Source organism: Octodon degus, unplaced genomic scaffold (assembly GCF_000260255.1).
Source record: "Octodon degus isolate 3935 unplaced genomic scaffold, OctDeg1.0 scaffold00108, whole genome shotgun sequence".
Taxonomy (NCBI): domain Eukaryota; kingdom Metazoa; phylum Chordata; class Mammalia; order Rodentia; family Octodontidae; genus Octodon; species Octodon degus.
In genome coordinates this window covers 7,708,098-7,730,580 of record NW_004524684.1, presented here as the reverse complement: position 1 = coordinate 7,730,580, position 22,483 = coordinate 7,708,098, and the positions used below count along the sequence as shown (strand labels likewise).

General features: G+C 42.8%; 1 protein-coding gene across 1 annotated transcript in view; it reads left to right on the top strand.

The window, feature by feature from the left end:
* The window catches only part of Sema3a (semaphorin 3A), a 462,357-nt gene that overhangs the window by 405,234 nt on the left and 34,640 nt on the right, over positions 1-22,483 (top strand). The window contains exons 9-14 of the mRNA XM_023724302.1: positions 3,044-3,186; positions 5,410-5,524; positions 5,618-5,687; positions 8,660-8,804; positions 11,823-12,042; positions 14,783-14,874. Of these exons, the coding sequence (XP_023580070.1) occupies positions 3,044-3,186; positions 5,410-5,524; positions 5,618-5,687; positions 8,660-8,804; positions 11,823-12,042; positions 14,783-14,874 (785 nt within the window). The remainder of the gene's footprint in view (positions 1-3,043; positions 3,187-5,409; positions 5,525-5,617; positions 5,688-8,659; positions 8,805-11,822; positions 12,043-14,782; positions 14,875-22,483) is intronic.

Below are 22,483 nucleotides of genomic sequence, written 5' to 3'. Positions count from 1 at the left end.
TTTCTCAATAAAATTATGGGAAAAAATTGACAACCACAATGATAACACATTAAATGAAAAAGCTGAAATAGAAATCTTTTTTGTAAATGTAGCATTAGATTTCCAATGCATTTTAAAACCTTCTCTATTTTTATAAATGTTCTGCTTTACAATTACTATTGAAAATGTGCTCTACTCAAAAGAGTAAATTCAGACTTTAATTCCTTGTTCTTGCTTACTCAATGTAAAATAAAATGTTAAAACATGAAAAAAAAGAAGAAGAAAAAGAAACACCTTCTTACTTTAGACCTTTAAATTTACTTGTTTTAATTTTTGGTAAGTTCAGTGTTTCTGTTTTAACATTTAGTTCTTTGATCATTTCCACTTTGAGTTCAGTATATCGTAAGAGAAACCAGCCTAGAGTCAATCTTCTAAATATGGAGAACTAGATTTCCCAGCACTATGTGTGGCTATTTTTTCCTCAGTGCATGTGTTTGACCCCTGTGACAAAGACCAAATGTTTGTGCCTGGAATCGTTTCTGCGTCCTTTATCCTGCTCTGCCAGCCATGTATTTTGGTGACAATGGTGTTTTCAGCACAGTAGCTTTGAAGTCGGCCTTCAGTCTAGAACAGCAATGCCTCCTGCTCTGCTTCTTTCCCGGGATGGCTGCACTACCACCTCGGCCTTGTGGCTTCACAGAGTCTGCGCACTGCGCTCTCCGGGTCCCTGAAGAGTCCAGCTGGAGTTTGGGCTGGGGCTGCGCTGACTGTGTGCATTGCTTTGGAAGCCCGGCCACGTTGGGCCTGCTTCTCTGGTCACAGCGGACAGCTTTCTGTTTTCCGTATTCTGTAGTACAAAATGATGAGCTTAGTGCAGGGTTAAGGCTTTTTTAAGAACATCATAACAGTAATAATATAACACATGTCCACAAAGCTGTTTGATATGTCCTAAGTATAAAATATTATGTGTAACTTATTTTTCTTATATGAACAATTTAGGGCAGACAATAGGAGTTGAACCTGCACTGTAAAAGCTCAATGTGGAGTAAGGACAATTTGAAAATTAAATGTCTACGTTCTGGGAAGAATGATTCTAACCAAAATTTTAAAAATTTATAGAACTTACAATTTTCAAGACTGAATTGAGTTTGTACAAATACAGATTGTGCTATAGCTCAGTGTAAAACACAAACTCAGAAACGTGTCCCCACACATCTGTAGGAACCCAACTTCGCCAGTGCAGTCTGAATACTTTGTTCACGACAGGAATCCTACTTCGCCACACGATGCTCTGCAGATCAGGCCTCGTGAGCCACCTGTGGATAGCAAACATGTCCCCAAGGTGAACAAGTAGAAATTTATAAAGAAGAGCAAGTTTTGCAATAATTCCTAAGGTTAAAGAAATAATTGCCATGTCTTTAGAACTTGTGGTTGATACTAGGTGCTTCTACTTTAAAAATTATTACTCTCTGATTAAACTTAATGATTTGTAACTTAAAATATGAACAGGCAACATGTCATATGTTGTACATGACCTACAGAGTTTGTGTAATTTTCCTCAAGAGCAGTGGAATGTAGCTCTGTGATATATGCTAAGCGCCCGTCCCCAGAGCAAATGCTCAGGGAACTGGAAATATAGATCATATGATAACGAGGATTATTCCCAGTTGTGAAGATCAGGTCAGAAACTGATGCTGTCTGTGATAAGTTCCTATGAGGGTTCTGATCACTTTCCTGGTGCCCCAACCATGATGCTGATGTGTGTGTGTGTGTGTGTGTGTGTGTGTGTGTGTGTGTGTGTGTGTGTTTCACTGGTACTTTGATAAGGTAATACCCTGTGGGTGAAAAGGTAGATAGATTACTGTAAGCATTCAAATGTCTGCAATGTGCTGAGTGCTTTCAGTGAGATGAACCTGGCTTCTTAGGAAAGCTGCAGAGCAACGCCTGACACTCATGGTGTATTTCTATGTAATATGTGTGAGCCACGGCTTCTCGGCCCAGTTCATTACAGAAGTGCTTCTGAGGCAGGGCTCTGAGTACTCCAGGTGTGTGTTCAGTTGTCTTGCTTTCTTGGGAAGATTTTATGTCCTAGGGAAAGCGAGCTGGAAAGCTGGTCTGTGCTGGAGATGGGAGCAGTGTGTCTGAGGTTCCTTCGGGCTGTCGGGTCAAGGTAGAGACAGAGGCTGGTCAGGCAGAGATGGAGGCCATCAGTAATTTGTGTCAACAATCAGGGCTGTGGATGGTGGCCTGGGAGAGGACTTTCAGAGTTGGTTGAGAATAGGCACACATGGCTAGAATTCTGGCTACAAGAGAAAGAGAAGGCTACTGGCCCAAGCTTCCGGTGGAGTACCTCATTCTGTTCACTGGGAAGGAAGCAAGAGGAAAACGTTCTCCTTTTGCATTCTATAAGGCTCGCCTTTTCCTTCCCACCTAGCTGCTGGTCAGAAGTTTAATCAAAATTGTTATGCCCGAAAGGCAGAATAACAATGGTAGCAGACCTTTAGGTGACAACCATTTGATGGCACGTAACCTTTAGATAGTGTTTTAATATCCAGTACTGCATGACCTACTGGTGATCACCCAAAAGACTTCTGTCCCTGGGCCGACTGGATAGCTCAGTGGACTAAAGCACCTGCTCAGGTAGAGTGCAGCGGTGGGGGTTCTGTCTCAGGTGTGCTGCGCCAGCCCAGCCCCCGGGGCACACTGAGATGGTGACTGAGACTGGGTATGGAGACATACACCTGTAACCCCCGCACTGAGGCTGAAAACAGGCAGATTACTATAATTCTGACCTGTGTAGTAAGGCCCTATACTAAAAAAAAAAAAAAAAGACTTCTGTCTCTTCCTAAGAAAATGAGTTGACATTTTGGAGCTCTTGCATCATTTGTAATATCTCTTTATAGGCAAATGCAGGCAATTCAGTTGGTGTGCACTTAAGGTCGAACTATGGAAATAAGACCATCAGGTGCTACATCTGAGAGGAGTCACGAGAGCGTGAAGGTGGGCTACGGGGAATGAAGCTGTTCAAGTATGAATTAACACATACGCTCTCTGTGCCTCTCAGATCCCAGGTTTGTCGGTGCCCACCTCATCCCGGAGAGTGACAACCCAGAAGATGACAAAGTCTACTTTTTCTTCCGTGAAAATGCAATAGATGGGGAACATTCTGGAAAAGCTACTCATGCTAGAATAGGTCAGATATGCAAGGTGAGGCAAAAAAAAAAGTGGGGGGATAACATTAATGTATGCAATCCTTTGTATTTCTTTTATTTTCCACCTGTATGAAACTACAATGAAAAATATAACTAAAATATGCCTAGAGATGGCTCAGTAGGATAAGCGCTTGACTGGCAAATGCAAGGATCTGAGTTCAATTCCCGGTTCCGCCAAAAAAAGAAAAAAAAAACAAAGACGTATTTGCCAAAAAAAGAAAAAAAACAAAGACGTATTTGGGCGGGACTAAGGGATGGAGCAGACACGGTCGCTCTGGCTTGCTCTTCCCAGGGCGCCGGTCAGGTCCGCTTGTGGCAAGCCACACTGCTGCACAATCACGCGGGGTGAGCCTGGTTTGAAAGTCTCGAGATATAAAATGCTGCTTTGGTTATAAAGACACAAAAACCTGCATTACCTGGGGGAGCGTTGCTCTTGGTATTTTCATATGAAGCAGTTTCCTGTAGCTGGCAAGCTTGGAATGCCCATTTGCCATTGGCTTGTAAGAAAATCATGAATTTAAGTGAGAAAAACATTAAAGCCCTTTTATGGCTTTTCTACCTACACGAAAAGACACGCACAGAAACACACAGTTTAGAAGCTCTGAACTTCATCTTCCTGAGACCTCACTTATTGCAGGGCATGATGTTGGGTTTAGTATTGTAGCATCGCGTTAGATGCAGGATAAGAGCCCTCAGACACTCATTGGTGACTTAGCATTGTCAATCGGAAGTGTGTTCCACTGTTAGAAAATTAGGAGATTTAAAGTATTTGGAAACAAAGAAATAAACTGCACATAGGTAAACCTCTTTTCTCCAAAGAAAAGATATTAAACATATTACTTGAAAGCATTAAACATCTTTATAGTACAGAAAATCATGAAACTAAATATAAACCTGCATCCTATTATAAGAGAATCTACATGTTCCTTCAACATATGCATATAAATGTTATTTTAAAAGACTGTAGTTGCTAGTAAATATATAACCTTTAATAGAATTTATTGCTAAAGTTAGGTTAAAATTCAGTTTTATTTGCAGTAAGGAAACACTTTCAAAATATTTTCCTGGAATGAGTTTCCTCCAGTAAAGTTTGGGCAAATATTTTCTCAGTGTGTTATTTACAGAGTACAAATTGCTTCAGCACTTCAAGTTTTAAAGTATTTGATGCTGACATGTTTAGTGGGAGGACAGTTGCTGGTGTATGGTATAAGCCAGCATCTATCATCCATTCAATAAGCAGTGACTGACTGCACACTGCATACCAACTGCTAGCCAGAAACCTACTTGCACAGCAAGCAAGATTTCAGAAATGCACTGTAAGCGGGAGAAAAGTGAATCAAAACACACTCCAGAGCAGAGAGTGCTGACTACAGCAGCAACAGAATGGAGAAAAGCAGCATGACATGCGTAAGACTTTTTAAAGTGGAAATTGAAAACATATACATTTAACACCCATAGCATAATGTTTTGATGTGCAGGTGCATACCTGGCAGGGTGGGTACGCTGGCAAACTAACATATGTGTGTCTCCCGTGATTTTTGCAAATTCCTCTATTTGAGAACTTATGAAACGTAACACATCATTATTAACTATATGCACCATGTTGCACTCTAGATCCCTTGAACTTATTCTTGCTGTCTAACAGAAATCTTAAATTCATTCAGCACCACCCTCCAGAAGACCCCTGCAGCATCCCTGGAATCTGCATTCTACACTGCTTGTACAAGCTCACTTTTTTAGGTTTCCTGCTTTGATGGGCTCATGTGCATTTGTCTTTCTGTGACTGGTTTATTTTACTTCATGCTAAGTCCTCAAAGTTCATCAACTTTTTGGCAAATAGCAGGACTCCTCTGTCTTCAAGGCTGAACAGGCTTCCCTGGTGTGTTTTAAATTCCATTCATCCATTGGTGGGCATTAATGGCTCTTTAATGTTAAGAGACATTTATGATGAGTAATTCCTTGAGTATAATTTGAGTCAATGATCTGACCCACAAGGTAAAACAGGGCTAGTCACTTACATCTGGTTATTTAGAATAATGACGGTTACTTTGGGAAGTGGAGAATTTGAAGACTACCATGCTTGCAGATAAAGATTTCTTTAAAAAAAAAAAAATGGGAAAACGAGGAACTGTATTCGGGATTGTCTCAAGATGTGAGAAAAGTTGTACATGAGACTGCAGTCTGCAAGCACTGGGACCCACCCGGCTCTCCTTTTCAGAATGACTTCGGGGGACACCGCAGCTTGGTGAATAAGTGGACTACGTTCCTCAAAGCGCGGCTGGTGTGCTCCGTGCCGGGGCCCAATGGCATCGACACCCACTTCGACGAGCTGCGTAAGTACCTGCTGCCTCTGTGCAAAGGACCTTTCTTCAGATGCTGTCGAGGCCCTAAAAGAGGCATCTCTCTCAATTTTTGCTTTTAAACAGAGGACGTGTTCCTGATGAATTCCAAAGACCCTAAAAATCCAGTCGTCTATGGCGTGTTCACCACCTCCAGGTAAATAATTGTATTACCATTTCCTCAGAAGCTGCTACTTTAATCTTCAAGCTTTTGTATATCTTTGGGGGCTTTGAAATAAGGAAGGACATGCGTAGTGGGTTTTTTTTTAAGATATAATTTTAGCAAAGGATGTGAGCATTGAAGGTAGAGTGGTGAAGCAGTTAGAAGTTTGCACTGTATCTTATACACAGCTTTGATTTAAACATTCAAATGAGATAATGGAAATAGGAACATTGGCAAGAGTTTAGAGAGGTATAAACAAAAAGTTAAGAATCTTCAGAATATATGTGTACACATAATTCAGAATATGCATTTACAACTTATAGTTACAATCCTCCCCACCACCACCTGCCCCAAGCCCTTCATCAATAACTCAATGAATGAAGTACAAGAAAAGGTCAGGTACTCTCTGGTGCCTTCAGTTTCACTGAGACAAAAATCAGGTATCTGACCCACTGGGAGTGACATGAGAATCTAAGGAGAAAACACGGGAGGACACAAGCAGCCTCAGACCCTGCTGGGCTCCAGGGCATCGCTTCGAGGCCAGCTATCCCAGCAGATCTGAGGGACAATGGAGAGAGGCTCTGCTTCAGCAGAAAGGAGCTCACAGAGGACTACCCAGTTGTCCTTGGGTGCTTTCCAAGCCTTCCTGAGGCCGTCTATGGTACTGCGGTCCTGTCTGTGTTTTAGAACTTTCTAAAATGAGAAAATGCATGCTCTTTTTAAAATCTAATCTGTCTCTCTCTCTGTCACCCTGCTTCTGTGGCTCTGCCTGTGTCTGTCTCTCCCTCCCTCACTCTCTCTCATTTTACTCAGTTTCTATGTCCCCCCCTTGTAATCTACATTTTGAAAATGGCAATATAAAAAGATCAAACAAAACCAAATAACGAGAACAGCAGAGACACAGCCGTAGGGCCAAGTCCGTCCTGGTCAATGCCCCTACACAATTCATACTCCACCTGCTCCTCACACTCTCTGTCCCTCTTCCTCCCTCCCTTTCCCTCGCTGCTCTTCCCCAAGCCTCCCTGTCCATCTGTCCATCCATCCTGCAGTGCACAGTCCCCGCTAGACATCTCTTGGGCCCTTCTCATCACCTGGGGTTGCTGAAAGATCCCAATGCTGCCTACTCAATGTAATGTCTGCCCTTTACTGTAAAAACAGGAAAAGTATACTAAAGGTGTGGGGTAGCTCAAACAAAGGGAATGTCAACCCCCCACACTTTTCTTTTGCTTCTTCATTGCTTCATTCACTGGTTCTCAACCTGAGAATGAATTAGAAACACTTGGAAAGCATGCTAAAAATCAGTCTCTATCTTTCATGTTTAAAGAAAGGAATTTGAGAGGGCCTGCCGAATAGCTCAGTGGATTAAAGCATCTGCAAGCAGACGCAGGGATCAGGGGTTCAATCCCCAGGCCAGCCCCCAGGGCATGCTGAGATAGCAATTGAGACTGGGCATGGTGGTGCACACCTATAATCCCAGCTCTTGGGAGGCTTCAAACAGTCGAATCACTATGAGTCCAATCTAGTAGTGAGACCCTGAACACCCGTAGACTGTTCCCTAAAATACAAAAAAAAAATAAAAAGAATTTAAGAAACATAAAATAATAAAAGTTGAGGTCACTAGGCCCACTCCTGGAGTTTCTGAGTCTCTAGGAACAGGGACATTTCTAACATGTCCCCGGCGGGGGCGGGGGCGGGGGCGGGGGCGGGGACACACTGTGGCCGACTCATCTAGTGAAATTCCACTTCTACTTCAGGAACGGGGCGCTCAGGCATGCATCTCATCCTAAACAAGTAGAGCAGGAAAGAGCGGGAAAGGCTGCCTAGCGCAAGCCTCACATTTTCAGCTGTGCGAACTTGCCCCACAGCCCATCCTGAGAGCACTAAGCTCTGGAAGTTCTTGTGGAGGTTAAAGCCAGCCAGAGCGTGTGAGCAGCCCCAGCGGAAGCTCCCACCCCCGCGGTCCCCAGCGCGGTTGCTTCCGAGCAGCACGGGAGCCGGCTTGCAGGCGCACGCGGCTCTCCTCAGGCTCCTGCCACGTGATTTGCGATTTCCACCCGGGGAGCCCAGCTCCAAGTGTCCCATATTGCAAACCGCGCAGTCCTTTAATGTCTCTGTCCAGATGCGTGCCCCAGCCCTAGGCATGTAAGCAAAGTAAGACACAGTTGTTCAAAGCTCTGTGACAAACTTCCAGTGTACTTCTGTTACCTGACTTTCATTATCAAAATAATATGAATAATTGCTACAACTTCCACTTTAGCTGGGATGAAATAGCTATTAACTGAAAACTATTCCCGGTGTTGGAAAGAGATGATATTAAATGCCTTTACAAATATTAAACTGTTACTTGATGTAGTACCTCCGTGGTTTGGGAGATAAAAATAATGCAATGTGGCACATCATTTGCCATGGACAACTCATTCTCTGCGTGAATTTCAGTACATAAAGTAAGTTCTTAAACATGCCTACTTGCTTAAAATGTTGCTTGAGGCTTAGGCAAAGGTTTATATTTTCATTTCTACACGGTGTTAAAATTGAATTCTCATCTAGAGAAGATTTTCTACATGTTTTTTCTATCAAAATTTAATAGTATGTTTGATATGAATGTATATATTAAAGGAATGCTAAAGATAGTTCTATCATACTTTTCCTTGTTGAGAAATCATAATTATTTCTCCTGTGCATCATTAAAATACAAACATATGACTCACATAATCCCAAGTGTTATTTGAGATTATTAAGCATTTATTTTGGGGTTTCCTTTTATTATATTGCCTATTTTTTCTTAAAGTATTGGGGATAGAACTCCAGGCCTTGCTCATGTTAGGCAACAGCTCAGCCACTGAGCTACAGCCCCAGCCATGCATTCAACTATTGCTGCTTAATTTCTGACCCATACAATCTCAGTCTCACTGGTCTTCCCGCTGTGATGTAAAGCCAAGTGTCATCCTCTGCTCTTCTGTTTCCAGTAACATCTTCAAGGGCTCTGCCGTGTGCGTGTACAGCATGAGCGATGTGCGGAGAGTGTTCCTGGGTCCCTACGCACACAGGGATGGACCCAACTACCAGTGGGTGCCCTACCAGGGCAGGGTCCCCTACCCACGGCCCGGAACTGTAAGTGCTCACTGCTTAGCCCAGAAGTGACTATATTTCTGCCAAAGGTCACGAGGAGAAGAAAAGAGCATATCTACAAATGAGCCCTAAATACAGATAATATAGAAAGTTTACAAGACTAAATGAAAGTGAGACTAAGGTTTTCTGTGTGGGCATGGAAATGCGTGTGACCCTTGTTTGCCTCTGGCACCCATACTTTTGAGAACCCAAATCTGAAAGGGAAGCCTCATCTCTTTTCCCTCCTAGTGGGATACAGAGAAACGACCTCATGCAGGCCTGAAAGATAGGGTCCAGCCTGGCTTGGACTCTCCTCTATGGAAGGGGCTGGGATATCACACTTCAGACTGGAGAGAACATTACAGAAAACCAGCATTGCCATCCCACAGGCCTCGAGTAAAATTCTGAGTGTAGATGAAGAAGAATATATAAAATGTGTGTCCGAATGGAGTAGGGCCTCCATGTCTACTGTAGCCTGTCCGGCCAACAGCCAGCCCGTGTCCCTCACATGGACCCTGCAGCAAGCCTGGAAAAGTTAGAAAACTCATAATTAAACCAGCTCAGAGTCATAGCCTTAGCAGGAGGGCAACAGCAAGTACGACATGAATAGGGCATCGGTGTGATACAGCAGGCAGGGGCCGGTCGAGGGCACTGTGGCCCTGCAGCTGTGCTTTCTGTGGCTGTGCCTCCAGGAGAGGGCGGAGGGGAGGAGACCCACCACACAGCAGCTGGTACTAGGCTTCATGTTAGGACTTAGGTATTTTGATGAACTCAAGTAAATTGTGTTTTTAATTATTGTATTAGGTGTAGAATACTTTTATTTTTTTTCCTATATTGCTCAATTGGCTTATGAGAAAATTGACCATTTTGCATTTCCCAAGTATTACTTCATGCCAATAAGTCTTGTAGCAGAGGTTAAGGGGGATCTCAGAATAATAAGCAGCTGAGGAAGGCTGTGTATAGCAAGTACAATGAGTCTAAGAGGCTTCAGGAGAGCACAAGGCATTTACTTCATATCTTCATGATAAACCGGTTTTACGTTGTATGTAGACAGTGTTTCTTCCCATGACTCATCTGTACACATGTGCTCCCAACATAAAGCCGCTCTTCCTCGGTCTACACCAACCAGCATGAGGACATCTCCGAAGCGCTAGATACCGTGCTAGTATTCTCAACCACAAAGTTGAATTGAGTTCTTTATCTGAACATCTGCATAATATATTTGGAATTAATAATACCAGCTAGGCCAACCATGGAAAATACTACCTTCCAGGTTGTGCTCTAAGTGATAGTTTCTATATATGTAGATGCATGGGTCTGAGTAACCCACTACTCTTCCAGTTTATGGAGGGCTCACACAGCAGGGTAAGCTCTAGGACTCGGGCTAGGAAGTGCAGTTCTCACTTGTTCTTCAAAGATGCCTGTTCCAACATGAGAAATTAGGCCAGCAGGCAAGGTTCTGCCAGCGTTAGACACAGGAGCAGGAAGCGCTGCCGAATCTAAGAGCCAGGGATGGCCCAAGCTCCATTCATACCACGCTGCTGGATGAGCTTCCCAATTCTGAGAGGTGCCGGCTGAGAAGTATCATCCACCAATGTCAGGAGAAAGACATTAAGTGACCTTCAACGACATGCTGGTGGCACCACGAGTTTCTAAGGAAAGGTTTATAAGTTTTATTAGACACAAACTAAAAACATAATAAAGCAAAAGGATAAGAAAAGCTTTTTAAAGATTTTTAAATCCCTTAGCTTAACTTTGAATCACACTTCCCTAAGTCTTTGGGATTTTTTTTTCATGTTAGTAAAGCAGCACACAATTGTTGAAGATACGTTCTGTAGCGTTTTCCTAGCCCTTACAGAGGCATTAGATGGATTTCTATAAATTCTTAGGCCCTTTGCTGTGGCACTGTGTCCGTGCACACCTGTGTACCTGCATGTGTCGTTTTGCACAGAGGCAGTCTCAGTTCAAAGCAGATCTATTTCATTTCTCAGAAACTGTTAATGAATTTTCAGCACAGTGTCGGCAATAGCTGATTTCTCATTCTAAGCTTCTTGTGAGATCAAAGCCATCTCTCAATTATCTTTTATCTCTCAAGCTCTTATATTGCACGACATGAATTTCTTGAATCTAAGACAAAAAGTATGAGCTGGGGGATGCTGTGATCCTGAATACCTCTACATGACTAAAGACAGTGAAACGGCAGATAGTCATATTTTAACTTTTCTTGTTTCTATCTTGTTATCTTTATCTGGAGTGTTTTCATTCCACGTGGCATGAGGGAAGCGAGCAGCCAGGACCTTTCAGTCGTGGTGGCCGTCCTCACAGCTCCACCGCTGGGCCGTGGAGATTGCTGCATATTGGGAATAATCCCGCGCCTCACTCCTCGCACTACTGTGCTTATTAAACGTTGCTGTTACTCTCTCAGGTTATGTTATATTGAAGTCAGTGAAGAATCATGTAGGTCGCCTTTTCATTTGGAAAGATCATTTATATCTGAACTGGAAGTATAATCAAGAAAAGTGAAGGCCAAGGAGATGGCTCAGTGGAATAAGTGCTTCCCTGGCAAGCGCAAGGGTCTGAGTTCAATCCCTGGATCCTCAAAAAATAAAAATAAAAATAAAAAAATCAAGAAAAGTGAGCATATGTGAGATTCTTCTGTCTATGCATGAATTTAATGATGAATTACCCTGGGTGATCACATGTTCCATTCACCGTGTCAAACCTGTCACATGGTGCACCTCTGAGGGACCAGGCTGCACACTGAACACATCAGGGCCATTTCCTATTTTTAATAAGAAATGGTGACATCATGAAGTTCCACTGAGAAAGGGCACGTTATACCTAGTAACTTAAGTGGAGAACCACTAACAGTCACTATTATTTGTTTAGCTTCTCAGTTTACAGTCCCTGTAAATATAGTGACAGGTCTGATACCTGGATATAGAGCCATATGTTATTATATAATTTATATTCCTGTTTATTAGACTTTCATTTAAAGATATTCTTCCTGTACCCTAACAGTGCCCCAGTAAAACGTTCGGCGGGTTCGACTCCACCAAGGACCTGCCCGATGACGTCATCACGTTTGCACGCAGCCACCCGGCCATGTACAACCCGGTGTTTCCCATGAACAACCGCCCGATAATGATCAAGACAGACGTGAATTACCAATTCACGCAAATTGTAGTAGACCGAGTGGATGCAGAGGACGGCCAGTACGATGTCATGTTTATTGGAACAGGTATATGTTTGTTTTAATTTAATTTATACGTTTTCATTAAGAAAACTTATTTAAGTACAATAAGAACAAGTCAGATCTTCTAGTTGCTTTCAAGACATAGTTCACCTCTAGATTACTTAGAGAAATGAATACTCTATCCTTACAAATATTTTATCCTTTTCAATGAGTTAAGGGCTATTATTTTACATTAAATTGCCTCTTCACTTCAGGGAAATGCAGATAAATGTAATCCAGGAAAGCTAATACTATGTAAATAGTAAATGTTCATAATTGCAGCATAACTCTTTTTTGGCCAATGGGCTTTTAGCCCAAACATGTATTACTCAAACTGTCATTGAAATTCACAGAATATTCAATAGCAGTTTCAGAATATATGAATGCAAAACTATCTGAACTTCACAATTATAATATGATGAAAAGATTTCAACAAAGAAACGGTAACATCAAAATTCATTCACTGCTCCTGATACACAATGAGCAGAAAAGAACTTCATCAGGGTGACACAATTGATTTAGCACATCATCAGATGCTGTTCTGTAGAAATTTCATCCTTAAAAATAAATTTTGGAGGTACGTTTTCAGAATTAACTCCATCACCATTGTCGCTGTAGCATGTTATTTTATTTTCCCTTACTCTTGTGGGTAGTACCACTGTTTGTGAAAGTACCAGTTACAAGTCTGAAGCTTGCTGCTTAGGGTCAGATTCCAAGGTAGTAAATTCCTCGTCTCCATTAACGTTGCTAACTGACATAAATCACTAGGAAACAGTGAGTGCTCACTGAAACCTCGTATAATAACATTTATTTTCCCTGGGTGAGAAGCAGAAAGCACTCACATGAACTGCAGCAGAGTGGCAAGGAGGCAGTCTGGGTGCGACAGGCGTAAGCTTTCATAATGAAACTGTGTAGCACTCGGGCTGTCCTGGGTAGCAGCGTCAGGTTCTGCACAACACATTAAAATCTACTTTTACGGGTAAGAAATTTTCTGTATCAAATAAAAGGCTCCCAGTGAAATTCAGAGTGTCATAAAGGCAATGAATTGTGAGCACCAACTTCAGGTTATAAATGCCTTGAGAAAATATACAACAGTCCGAGTTCCCCCAGCAGGTCTCGGAGCACGCTTCAGTCCAGGTTACGGTTGCTGGCTCTGCAGCGCTCCCAGCACCACGCTTACCTGTGTCTCCCCTCTGCCTTCTGCAGGCTGAAAAGCAGCTCCCTGTCAAAGCAGCAGAGCTTGCTTCTGGGATTTGACCCAGGAAACCCAATCATGAGCTTTCATCCCCATGAGACACAAATTGTCCTTAAAGGCACTGGTTTCATGAGAATGTTGGCTGTCTGGTGATGGGCGTGGTGCTAGGTCAGTACAGACCAGGGTCGTCTGTCAGCAGAGGAAATTGATTACAGTCATTTTACCTTTTAACTAAGTTGCCCATCGTCGTATATTGATCCTAGCTGAGTAATCTGATTCAATTTGTGTGAAATTGTTTGAAATACTACTCTGTAAAACTTGATCTAGAACCCAGATAAAATTGTATTTGAGTACGGAGACCCGATGAAAGGCCTGGGTAGATTAACCTAATTTCCCTTTAATCTTCAGTGTTATGAGCAGCCTGTGGTCCTGTAAACATAGAAGGATCCTCTTAAAAGGGGACTTTTCTTTCTGACTTAATAAGGGATGAGGCAGCAGCCTCCCCCATGGTGCGATGGTGCGCAGCTCAGGGTGCAGGTCCCTTGGAAGCCCTTACCCACAGTATGAGTACCCGGACTTGTTTTTCTGGTGTAACCTGTTCCTTACTGGCAAGATTTTCTTCACAAGCCATCCATTAAAATTGATCAAAATGAACTACTTGGAGCTAGAGAGAAATGCTCAAGTTTAGTCAAAATTGGAATATTAGTGCATTAAAATCACTTTAACCCAACTTTGAGAAAATTGATGGTTCCTAAAAATTAGAAAATAAGATGAAATCTCAAGATAATGGATTCACCTTGTGCACAATTTGTGTTTCTGAATTTTAAATTTCTTTAATGCCTTACAATTAATCGACTACAATGTGAATTGAAAAATTACTGTAAGTGGCCCCGGGTGTTTGTTGAGTATTGCCATTCAGTGTTCTTGTGCCTCCAGGCCTCTGGGTGGCAGCAGTACAGGACCCCGGGGGCCTCCTGGCCCGGGAACGTGGTCCCTGCATTTACTGTCACTGCTTCTCTTCACACCAAGCGGGAGCGATGTCATGTCGTGTCGCATTCCTAGTTGTTGGATTGTTTTTTTCTGAGACACCTGATGCTTCGTGGATTTTAAAAATACATATAACACCACACAACTTAGCCCATTTCTTTTTTTCTTTTTCTTTTTTGTGGTACCAGGGACGAAACTCAGGACCTTGTGCTTCTAGGCAGACGCTTATGCTGTTGAGCTGTATCCCCCGGTGCAACTTAGCCCATTTCTGTAGTGGTCATTCTATTCCTAAAATTGTACAGTTTCAGTTAAAATCTTCCTCATATTTTTAATGTATTTCAAAATTTTCATTTTTTGTGTTCCACATCATCTAGTTTGCAAATTGCAAGTGGTGCCTTTGGGTGTGTACAGCTTACTAATACTTAGACAAACAGAACTAAATAATTAGAAGGAAGACAGAGGTCAGAGTATTCTTCCTTGAATAAATCCTAATGCCCTCCACTAAACCTGCGCTCTAATCAAATGCGTTTAAGTGGTGACCTTCCTGCATTCCTTCTCTTAAAGATGTCGGGACTGTCCTGAAAGTGGTCTCTATTCCGAAGGAGACCTGGCATGATTTAGAAGAAGTTCTGCTGGAAGAGATGACAGTTTTTCGGGTGAGTGCTGCTTCATTTCAAGTGTCAGCGGGCTCGCTCTCGGTGGTTCCCAGGAGAGCCCCGTGGCCCTGCTAGGCGCGCAGTCTGGCTTGCCCTTCTAATTAGCTTGTCAATGCGAAAGCCAGACACTAGTCAAAATAAACCTTGAAACTTTCAGTGGTAGTTAAACCTAAAGAGGTAAGGAAATCTGTGCCTGGCTCACATTTTGTTTTCTCAATGATAAAATATATGATTTTATATTATGGACATAAATCACCTCTGTGCACAGCCCCACCCATGCCCTCACCAGCTCCCCTCCTGTGCTTTCTGCCCGTGACCTGGACAGGTTTGACTTCCTCGCAGGCGTGCAGGGAGACACGGGCAGCGTGGCCGAGGATGAAACATTCCAAATGCTTTTTAGCATATTCACGAGTTTTTATTGCATTTTCTTAAGAAAGTTGTGTTAGCACCATGAGGTTTTTATGCCACTAGGAACAAACTGGTTGTGGATTCCTGGTCTGCGCGCATAAGCAGTGTCGGCTGCGAGCCCTTTGCTCCTGAGCTGCCGAGGCCCAGGGGTTGGGACGGTGCTTGTGGTGCAGGCGCCGGCATGCGGCCAAAGGAGCGCGGAGGGCTGCGGCGCGCCGGGTCTCCGCCGCCGGGCGTGGTCTGAACTGAACTGGAGCGCACTTCAGCATGCTTTACTGATCAGGCATGGCCGGGAAGTAGATTCCTATATAAGGCATAGTTTAATAGTTTGCTAAAAGAACGACGTAAGCGCACCTTGAGGCATTTATAAGTATAAAATATTTTGAATTGGAAGAAACAGATGGACCAAAAAGGGAGACTGTCAGATGTAGCTTCGCACCCCGCAGCGATCACCGCTGGCCTCTGGTGGCTCAGAAAGCGGATCTGTAAGATGTAGAGGCTGGATTGAAATCGGCGTTGATTCGGTGCTGGCGTTAATGGTGACGCCCCCCAAGACTCCGCCTGGACTCGCAGCTCGATGCCCGTGCCCCAGCCTGGCGGGCGCACGCTCACTCCACAGTGCTTCACTGCGAGAAAAATGCAGGAAAGCACGGCGATTCCCGAGAAGCACTTACTCCATTAAATTGTGGTTGCTTCGAGCATGTACCTGGGAGTTGTGACACAAATATTTAGCATTTAAAAACAAAGAAAGTTCTCATAGAAGATTTTAGGCTCCTCAGAGCTCTGTGACAGCTGATAGGAAGGCCTATTTCTCAAATGTTGTCCCCTCCACTGAATAGTGACCATAATACCTCTATCCCTGGGGGGGTCCAAGAATGAGAGATGCTGTGCTTAAACCACCACTGACGATTTCAGGCAGTGTGATCAAAATGCTGTCGCTGAAAGAATTGTATAGTATTCATTTACCTAAAGTAAAATTTCCAGTAGGCATTTCTACTAATCCATGGGTTAAGTTTGCAAAATAATAAGTATCATAATTCTGCTTTTTAAAGGCAAGAGCTTTGGCCTGTCATTAACACTGGGTATAGAGTGTTGGTTATTGTGTCCCGTAAGTCACCTCAGTGAATACAGTGATACCTCAGCCTATAAATTTTAAAAACACAATTACCCAAATGGACTGCTGTCTACAGTACAGTCCCTTGAGAGTTAACAAACAAATTATGGGCATTGAGGGACGGAATTAAAAGTTGCCTCCTTGTGTCCCTTACGAGAACGCCAGAGCCTAAAACACCTTTCCAATCAAGGCTCATTAACTGAATGTGCGCAGTGATAGTGAGGCACAAACGCAAGAGGAGACATGCACATGTTTAAGGCCCTTCCTCACTGAGACTGGGCTTATGCAGCATTCCAGAGCACAGGAAGATAGAGCAGACACAGCGCCTGTCATCCTGTTGCTCGGGTCCAATACTGTTTCCTCACAGACAGGAAGCTTACTCCACTATACATATACTTCGACATCCATATTGCCTCTGCTGTTGCAAATAAAGTTACAGGAGACACTAAAATAGGCTCTTTTAGGAATATGTTATTTTCTGAATCTACTTGTATTATTTATAATTCTTTTTTCTATTTTTCTTTTTTGTAGTTTTTAGGGAAGGGTCTACAGGGTGTTCAGGGTCTTACTACTAGATTGTACTCATAGTGATTCACCTGTCCCAGGGTCGGCGCGAGCACGGCAGGCCCAGGGATGGAACCCCTGGCCCCTGCCTCTGCTTGCAGTAGCTTTAATTCCCTGAGCTATTTGGCCGGCCCTAGTCATGATTCTTTTGCATGATTCCTTTCCATTGTCATACCTTCTTAAGATAAGGTTCATTCATTAACTCACTGACAAATAAATATACACCTGAATCTACCAGAGTCACTGCCCTTCTGATTTCCAGGGACACAGAGGTGGGTGTGGCGACATGCACCTGCAGTCCTGGGGCTTGGGAGTTCTTGTCTATTGGACCTCTTAGTTTTAAGAAGTGATTTTGCTCTAAAAGATTTTTGTACAATTAATTTTTTGAATTTTATGAAATCACATCATGAGCTTTAATTATGCCAATCTTCTCTAACATTTAATTCCTTCCCTTTGCTAATGTTCTATGGGACAGTCATAAAATTTTCTGTTTACAATTTTTTTAATTAAAGCTGGACTATTAAAATGACCTCTAACAAAATCATGAGACATGGGAAGTCAATCGTTCTGCAGATATTTAGTATTTCTTCTTCGTCATTCATCGTCCATGTACTTTCATAGGTGCACACCCGGCTCATAGCTGCGACAACTGTTAGACACCGCGCTTGTGGCGGTGAAGTGAAGCGCTTTCCTGCGCATTCTCCACACAGTTCTCTCTCAGCCTGCACCAGCTGTGTGCTGGCACCAGCCATGCATAAGCAGCCTTGTGCTGGGATGGCGGTGACTGCTCAGCAGCCTGCAGTGTCACCAAACGAAGCGCCCGCAGCCGGGAGCGCAGGTCCTCCGCCCGAGGCTGCCCTCGCTTTCCTGCACATTCTCTGCTGTGCACATTGTCATTATTTCTTTGTCACTCAAGTAGACAAAACATTTTTGGGCAGAGTTTAGAGAAATATTTACTTTTGACATTCTCTTCCATCAGGCAAAGTTCATACATATATTATAGCCTAGCAATTGGAATATTTCACTGTCAAACTTTGTTTAATTTTTGCAGTGGAGGAAAAAAAAACACAACACATTAAAGTGCTAGCCATACACAGTGAAATGGTGGAAAGAACAGAAAACTATCACAGTGTCTGTTTCAGCTGACCTGCTATCATTCCACTTAAAGTAAAATAAAATAAGGGAAGCGAAAGGTCAACATGAGCACTGTCAGAGTTTGACAAGGTAAATAGACAAGGTAGAGAGTTAGCGTCATGTGTGTGCCTGACATTCTTGGATTGAGACATACACGCACACATGTGCGCACTTACGCACACATGCACAGACATGTGCAGACACTTCTGCTCACCAGCCAGCAAATTCTCATGTCCAAGCGGCTGCATCCCCACCTGGCTGAACAACCCAGCCTCGTTTAAGTGACAGGACAAAGTCAAGGGCCACCATGCGTATTGCCATCTCAGGGTGGGTTTTAGCAAAACACCCCAGTTAAGCACAGAACGTTCCATTAGTTTGAATTTCATCCGGGTTGCTTTTACTCTAGGCGAAATCAAATCCTAATTATAGTCACAAGAAAAATATTTTATTGTAATAAATTATTTCCATTATACACTTTGGCCCTCATTTATACTTTCGGTTTTTCTCACCAGAGAGACAATGTGATATTTACACATGGGTGTTAGATTTATCTTACTTAAGCGTATGGTCTTGGGGTGCATCCACTTAGCTAGAAAGGTCTCCAATTTATCCTTCTTTATGGCTGACTGGTACTCCATTACATAAAAAACTCCACATCTTTGTTATTCTTTCATTGTTTGGTGGCATTTGGGCCGTTTTCAGGAGTTGGCTCTTACAAATCATGCTTCTATAAACATGTGTTTGTGTACATTGCTGTGATGTGATGTAATTTGTTCAGAAAGACACTAAGAAGGGGAACAGCTGAAATGGAACCTCTAATCCAAGATGTTTTAGGAATCTCCACACTGATTTCCAGTGGTTTCACCAGTCTACACTCCCACCAAGAGAGGGGAAGGGTTCCTCTTTCCCTATAGCCCTGCCAACATCTGTTCCTGGTTGAACTATGGATGATAGCCATTCTCTCTGGAGTGAGATGGAATTGTAGCTTTTTTAAAAATTTGCATCTCTCGAATGATCAGTGATGTTGAGCATTCTTTCATATACGGATTTGCCGTTTGTACTTCCCCCTCTTCTAGGAAGTGTCTATTCATTTCAGGTTACCCACATAGAGTGCCTTTAAATTTGATAATTTTTTTTTTTAGTTCTTTATATATTCTAGATATTAGTCCTTTGTCTGAGGAAGATCTAGCAAATTTTTTCCCACTTTGTGGGTTCTTTACTTTGTTGATGACTTCTTTCACTGAGCTAATGCTTTTCAATGAATTGAGATTGCACTTGTTGATTCCTTATATTTCCTGAGAAATCAGGGCTTTGTTCATAAAATGTTTTGCCTACACCGGTGTCTTCAAGGGTTCCGCCTATTGTGAAATGCAAAGAAAATGTTCAAATGAGAAGGGAAGCTAGGAAGTGGGGAGAGGAAGAGGAAGAGGAAGAGAAAAGAAAAAAGAGAAACTGGAAGCAAAGCTTTTGTAAATGAAAGGAAGAAGAAGGGCTGAAGGGAGGGGAGAGAGATGGGAAAAGGAGCACCGAGGTCTCTCAAGAGCAGGAATTCGCTGTGATGACTGAGATCATTATCTACATCTTAAAAATGCAATACAATTAATTATTTTAAAATCTTCCACTATAAAGTTGTGATTAATAGATAATAAGAGGCAAAATAAAACTGACCCTGTATAGGACTGAAGAAGTGACGAATTTGGCATTAAATATTGAAAGTGCTGTTTAAGTACTACAGCCTGCTGGCTTCTAAATGAGATTTCAGTCACAGGTATGAACTTGCATTGCATTCACTGTGTGATTTGGAGAAGCTGTCTCAAGTCCACGGAGCCTCACTGCCCTCTCAGACTGAAGCCTGCGATTCCAAACACTTCCTCGAGGGTTCTTCTGGAATTAGGCTTACTAGTAAGTGCTAACCATCATTGGCTAGTTACACACCTGAAAATCTGTTGTACAACACTTGCAAACTCCGTATCTGTGTATTATTTTTCAAATATTTAGAAGATGCAGAACACAGACGTACACTGGGTTTTTTTAGTCAGTGTGGGACTTCTCAGCCCCTTCCAGCCCTGGTGGCTTCTGGCTCTGAAGTAGTCCCCTCCTGGCTCCATGGGGAGCCTCTAGAGCCAAGGCCCTTCCTTGTAGTTCTGCTGGCCGTGGGGATGGAGGACCATAGGTGGTGCGAGCAGCAGCACGTGCATCGCAAGTCCAGTTTATGCAGTATTCCATGAACAGCTGAGCAAAACGAAGGAGTTTAATTTCCGCCCAGATGTGCGGTGTGCCTGACGCTCGCCAAAGCCTGGCCCGTTAACACATTCACGAGGAGCATCCACACGCTCCACAAGGCAGTGAGCTGCAGCAGAATCACCCAGGATCGGCAGACCAAGCAGCTTTGCAAGTACAAAAGCAAAAGTTTAACAAGGACTAGATTAAAATATGTGGGCAAGTATGCTAAATTAGAGTCAGTGAAGATCTTGAAGAGATGCTAAGTTTTTAATTTCATTTTTACATGAACACCAACTGAATTAGCAAGTGAAACCAGTTTTTAAAAAGTGCTTATGAAGCTACATCTGTTTTAAATGGAATTCATATTGGCCACCAGAGATTTCTCTGAAAAAAATATAGCTCATTTAAGTGGATGACATCTTAATATATTGTCTATTATATTCAGCTACAGGCAATATATGAGCATACTATACCAAAGTATAATTAATTTTCTGGTCTAAATAATAAATAAGTTTGAAGTCTGGCAAGATAGCTCAACAGACTAAGAGTCTGCTTAGGCAAGCGCGGGAACCGGGGTTTGATCCCCAGCACCACCTTCCGTGCCAGCCCTGCCCTGGGCTTGCTGAGCTGGCAACTGAGTCTGGGTGTGGTGCTGCCGGCCTCTAATCCCAGCACTGGGGAGGCTGAAACAGGAGGATCACTGTGAGTCCAAGCTGTGGAGGGAGACCCTGTACAAAAAATTAATGCTTATAATAATAAGTTTGTATTTGTTAAGTGATTCTAGGACCTTAATTTAAGAATGTTGAAATCATAATGTGATACCATGGAATCTGATGCTGTTAGGGTTTTTTATGTTTTATAGTTTGTATATGAAATACTTTATTTGCATTTGCCTCATTCATATTTTTGTGTTGCCAGGGAACATAAAATAGATGAATATTAATGTTTTATTTTTAAAAAGAGCTTAGACATAGCTAATCTTCACTTCAATTATACTAGCTATTAAACTTTCTCTAAGAAGTGTTTTCCTTACACCTTGACTGTAAAATTTCATGACAGTCTTCATGAAGGCAGCTGCTCGCGTGATCCCGGAAGTAGTTCTCATGCGATCTTTGGCAATGGAAGAAGTTACCATGGACACTTTTCCAAACCTTCTAAATTTTTCTTTGTGAATTTATTCTAATATCGTACACACCTAAATCTTATTTTCATGTCTCTCAAAGCTGAATATTTCCGATCCCAAGCTACAAAAGTCTAAAGATCGTTTCCCAGTAGAGATAAAATTTGATGACTTTACTTTCATTATAGCTGTCGTTGTTGTTGATAATATTGAGGAAAATTTAATAATTGGAATCATTCATTTAAACTGGAAAAATGGAAAGCTATTGGCAATACCTAAGTTATTGCACTAATGTATTCTATATCATCTCTTTCATTTTTGTCACAGGCAGGTCGTGTCAAATTTAGTAAGAAAACCTTGTTCTCAGGTCAGCTATTTAGGGCTCAGATGGAGGCTTGGGCTTCTGGCACCTAGAGCCTGTGATTAGCCACTCAGGAAGTGGTGAGGGGGGAAGAAAGCAGCCACAGAGAAAGAGGGGAAAAGTGTGGTCAGTGGCAGACAGATGCGCTAGGAAAGGCTGAGGGTGGTCAGTGAGGAATTCTGAGGCACAGCCCGTTAGAACAGAAGAGGCAGCCAAGAAGCACTGACGTGTCACTGAAAGACAGAAGTCAAGTTCAGCCGGAGACACACCACCAGGGTCATCGGTGGTTTCTGCCTCCAAGACAGCGGACCTCCCTCCACTGCACGGGCTCGACTCAGGGGTGACATCCACTGACAGAGACGCCACAGAGAACCCAGAGCACACAGACCACTGCTTAGTGGAGACCAGGGCAAGGTGCTGTGTGAGACCGCTGCCTTTGTCCTATACAGAGATTAAACAGAGGAAACTGGGTGCAGTGGAGAAAGTTAAGGAAACAGGAGAGGGAAAATTGGAGGAGAAACCATTCACCCATTCACTTGCCAAGTATTCATCGATAATTTGTAAATATTCTGTGTGAAACTAAACAACTCAGATCCTGGGCTCACACTGAAGGGGGCAATGGACAAAACCTATAAGACGTAGCTGTGGTCCCCACTGCCTGTGAGCCCTGTCCTAGCTCCCTCTG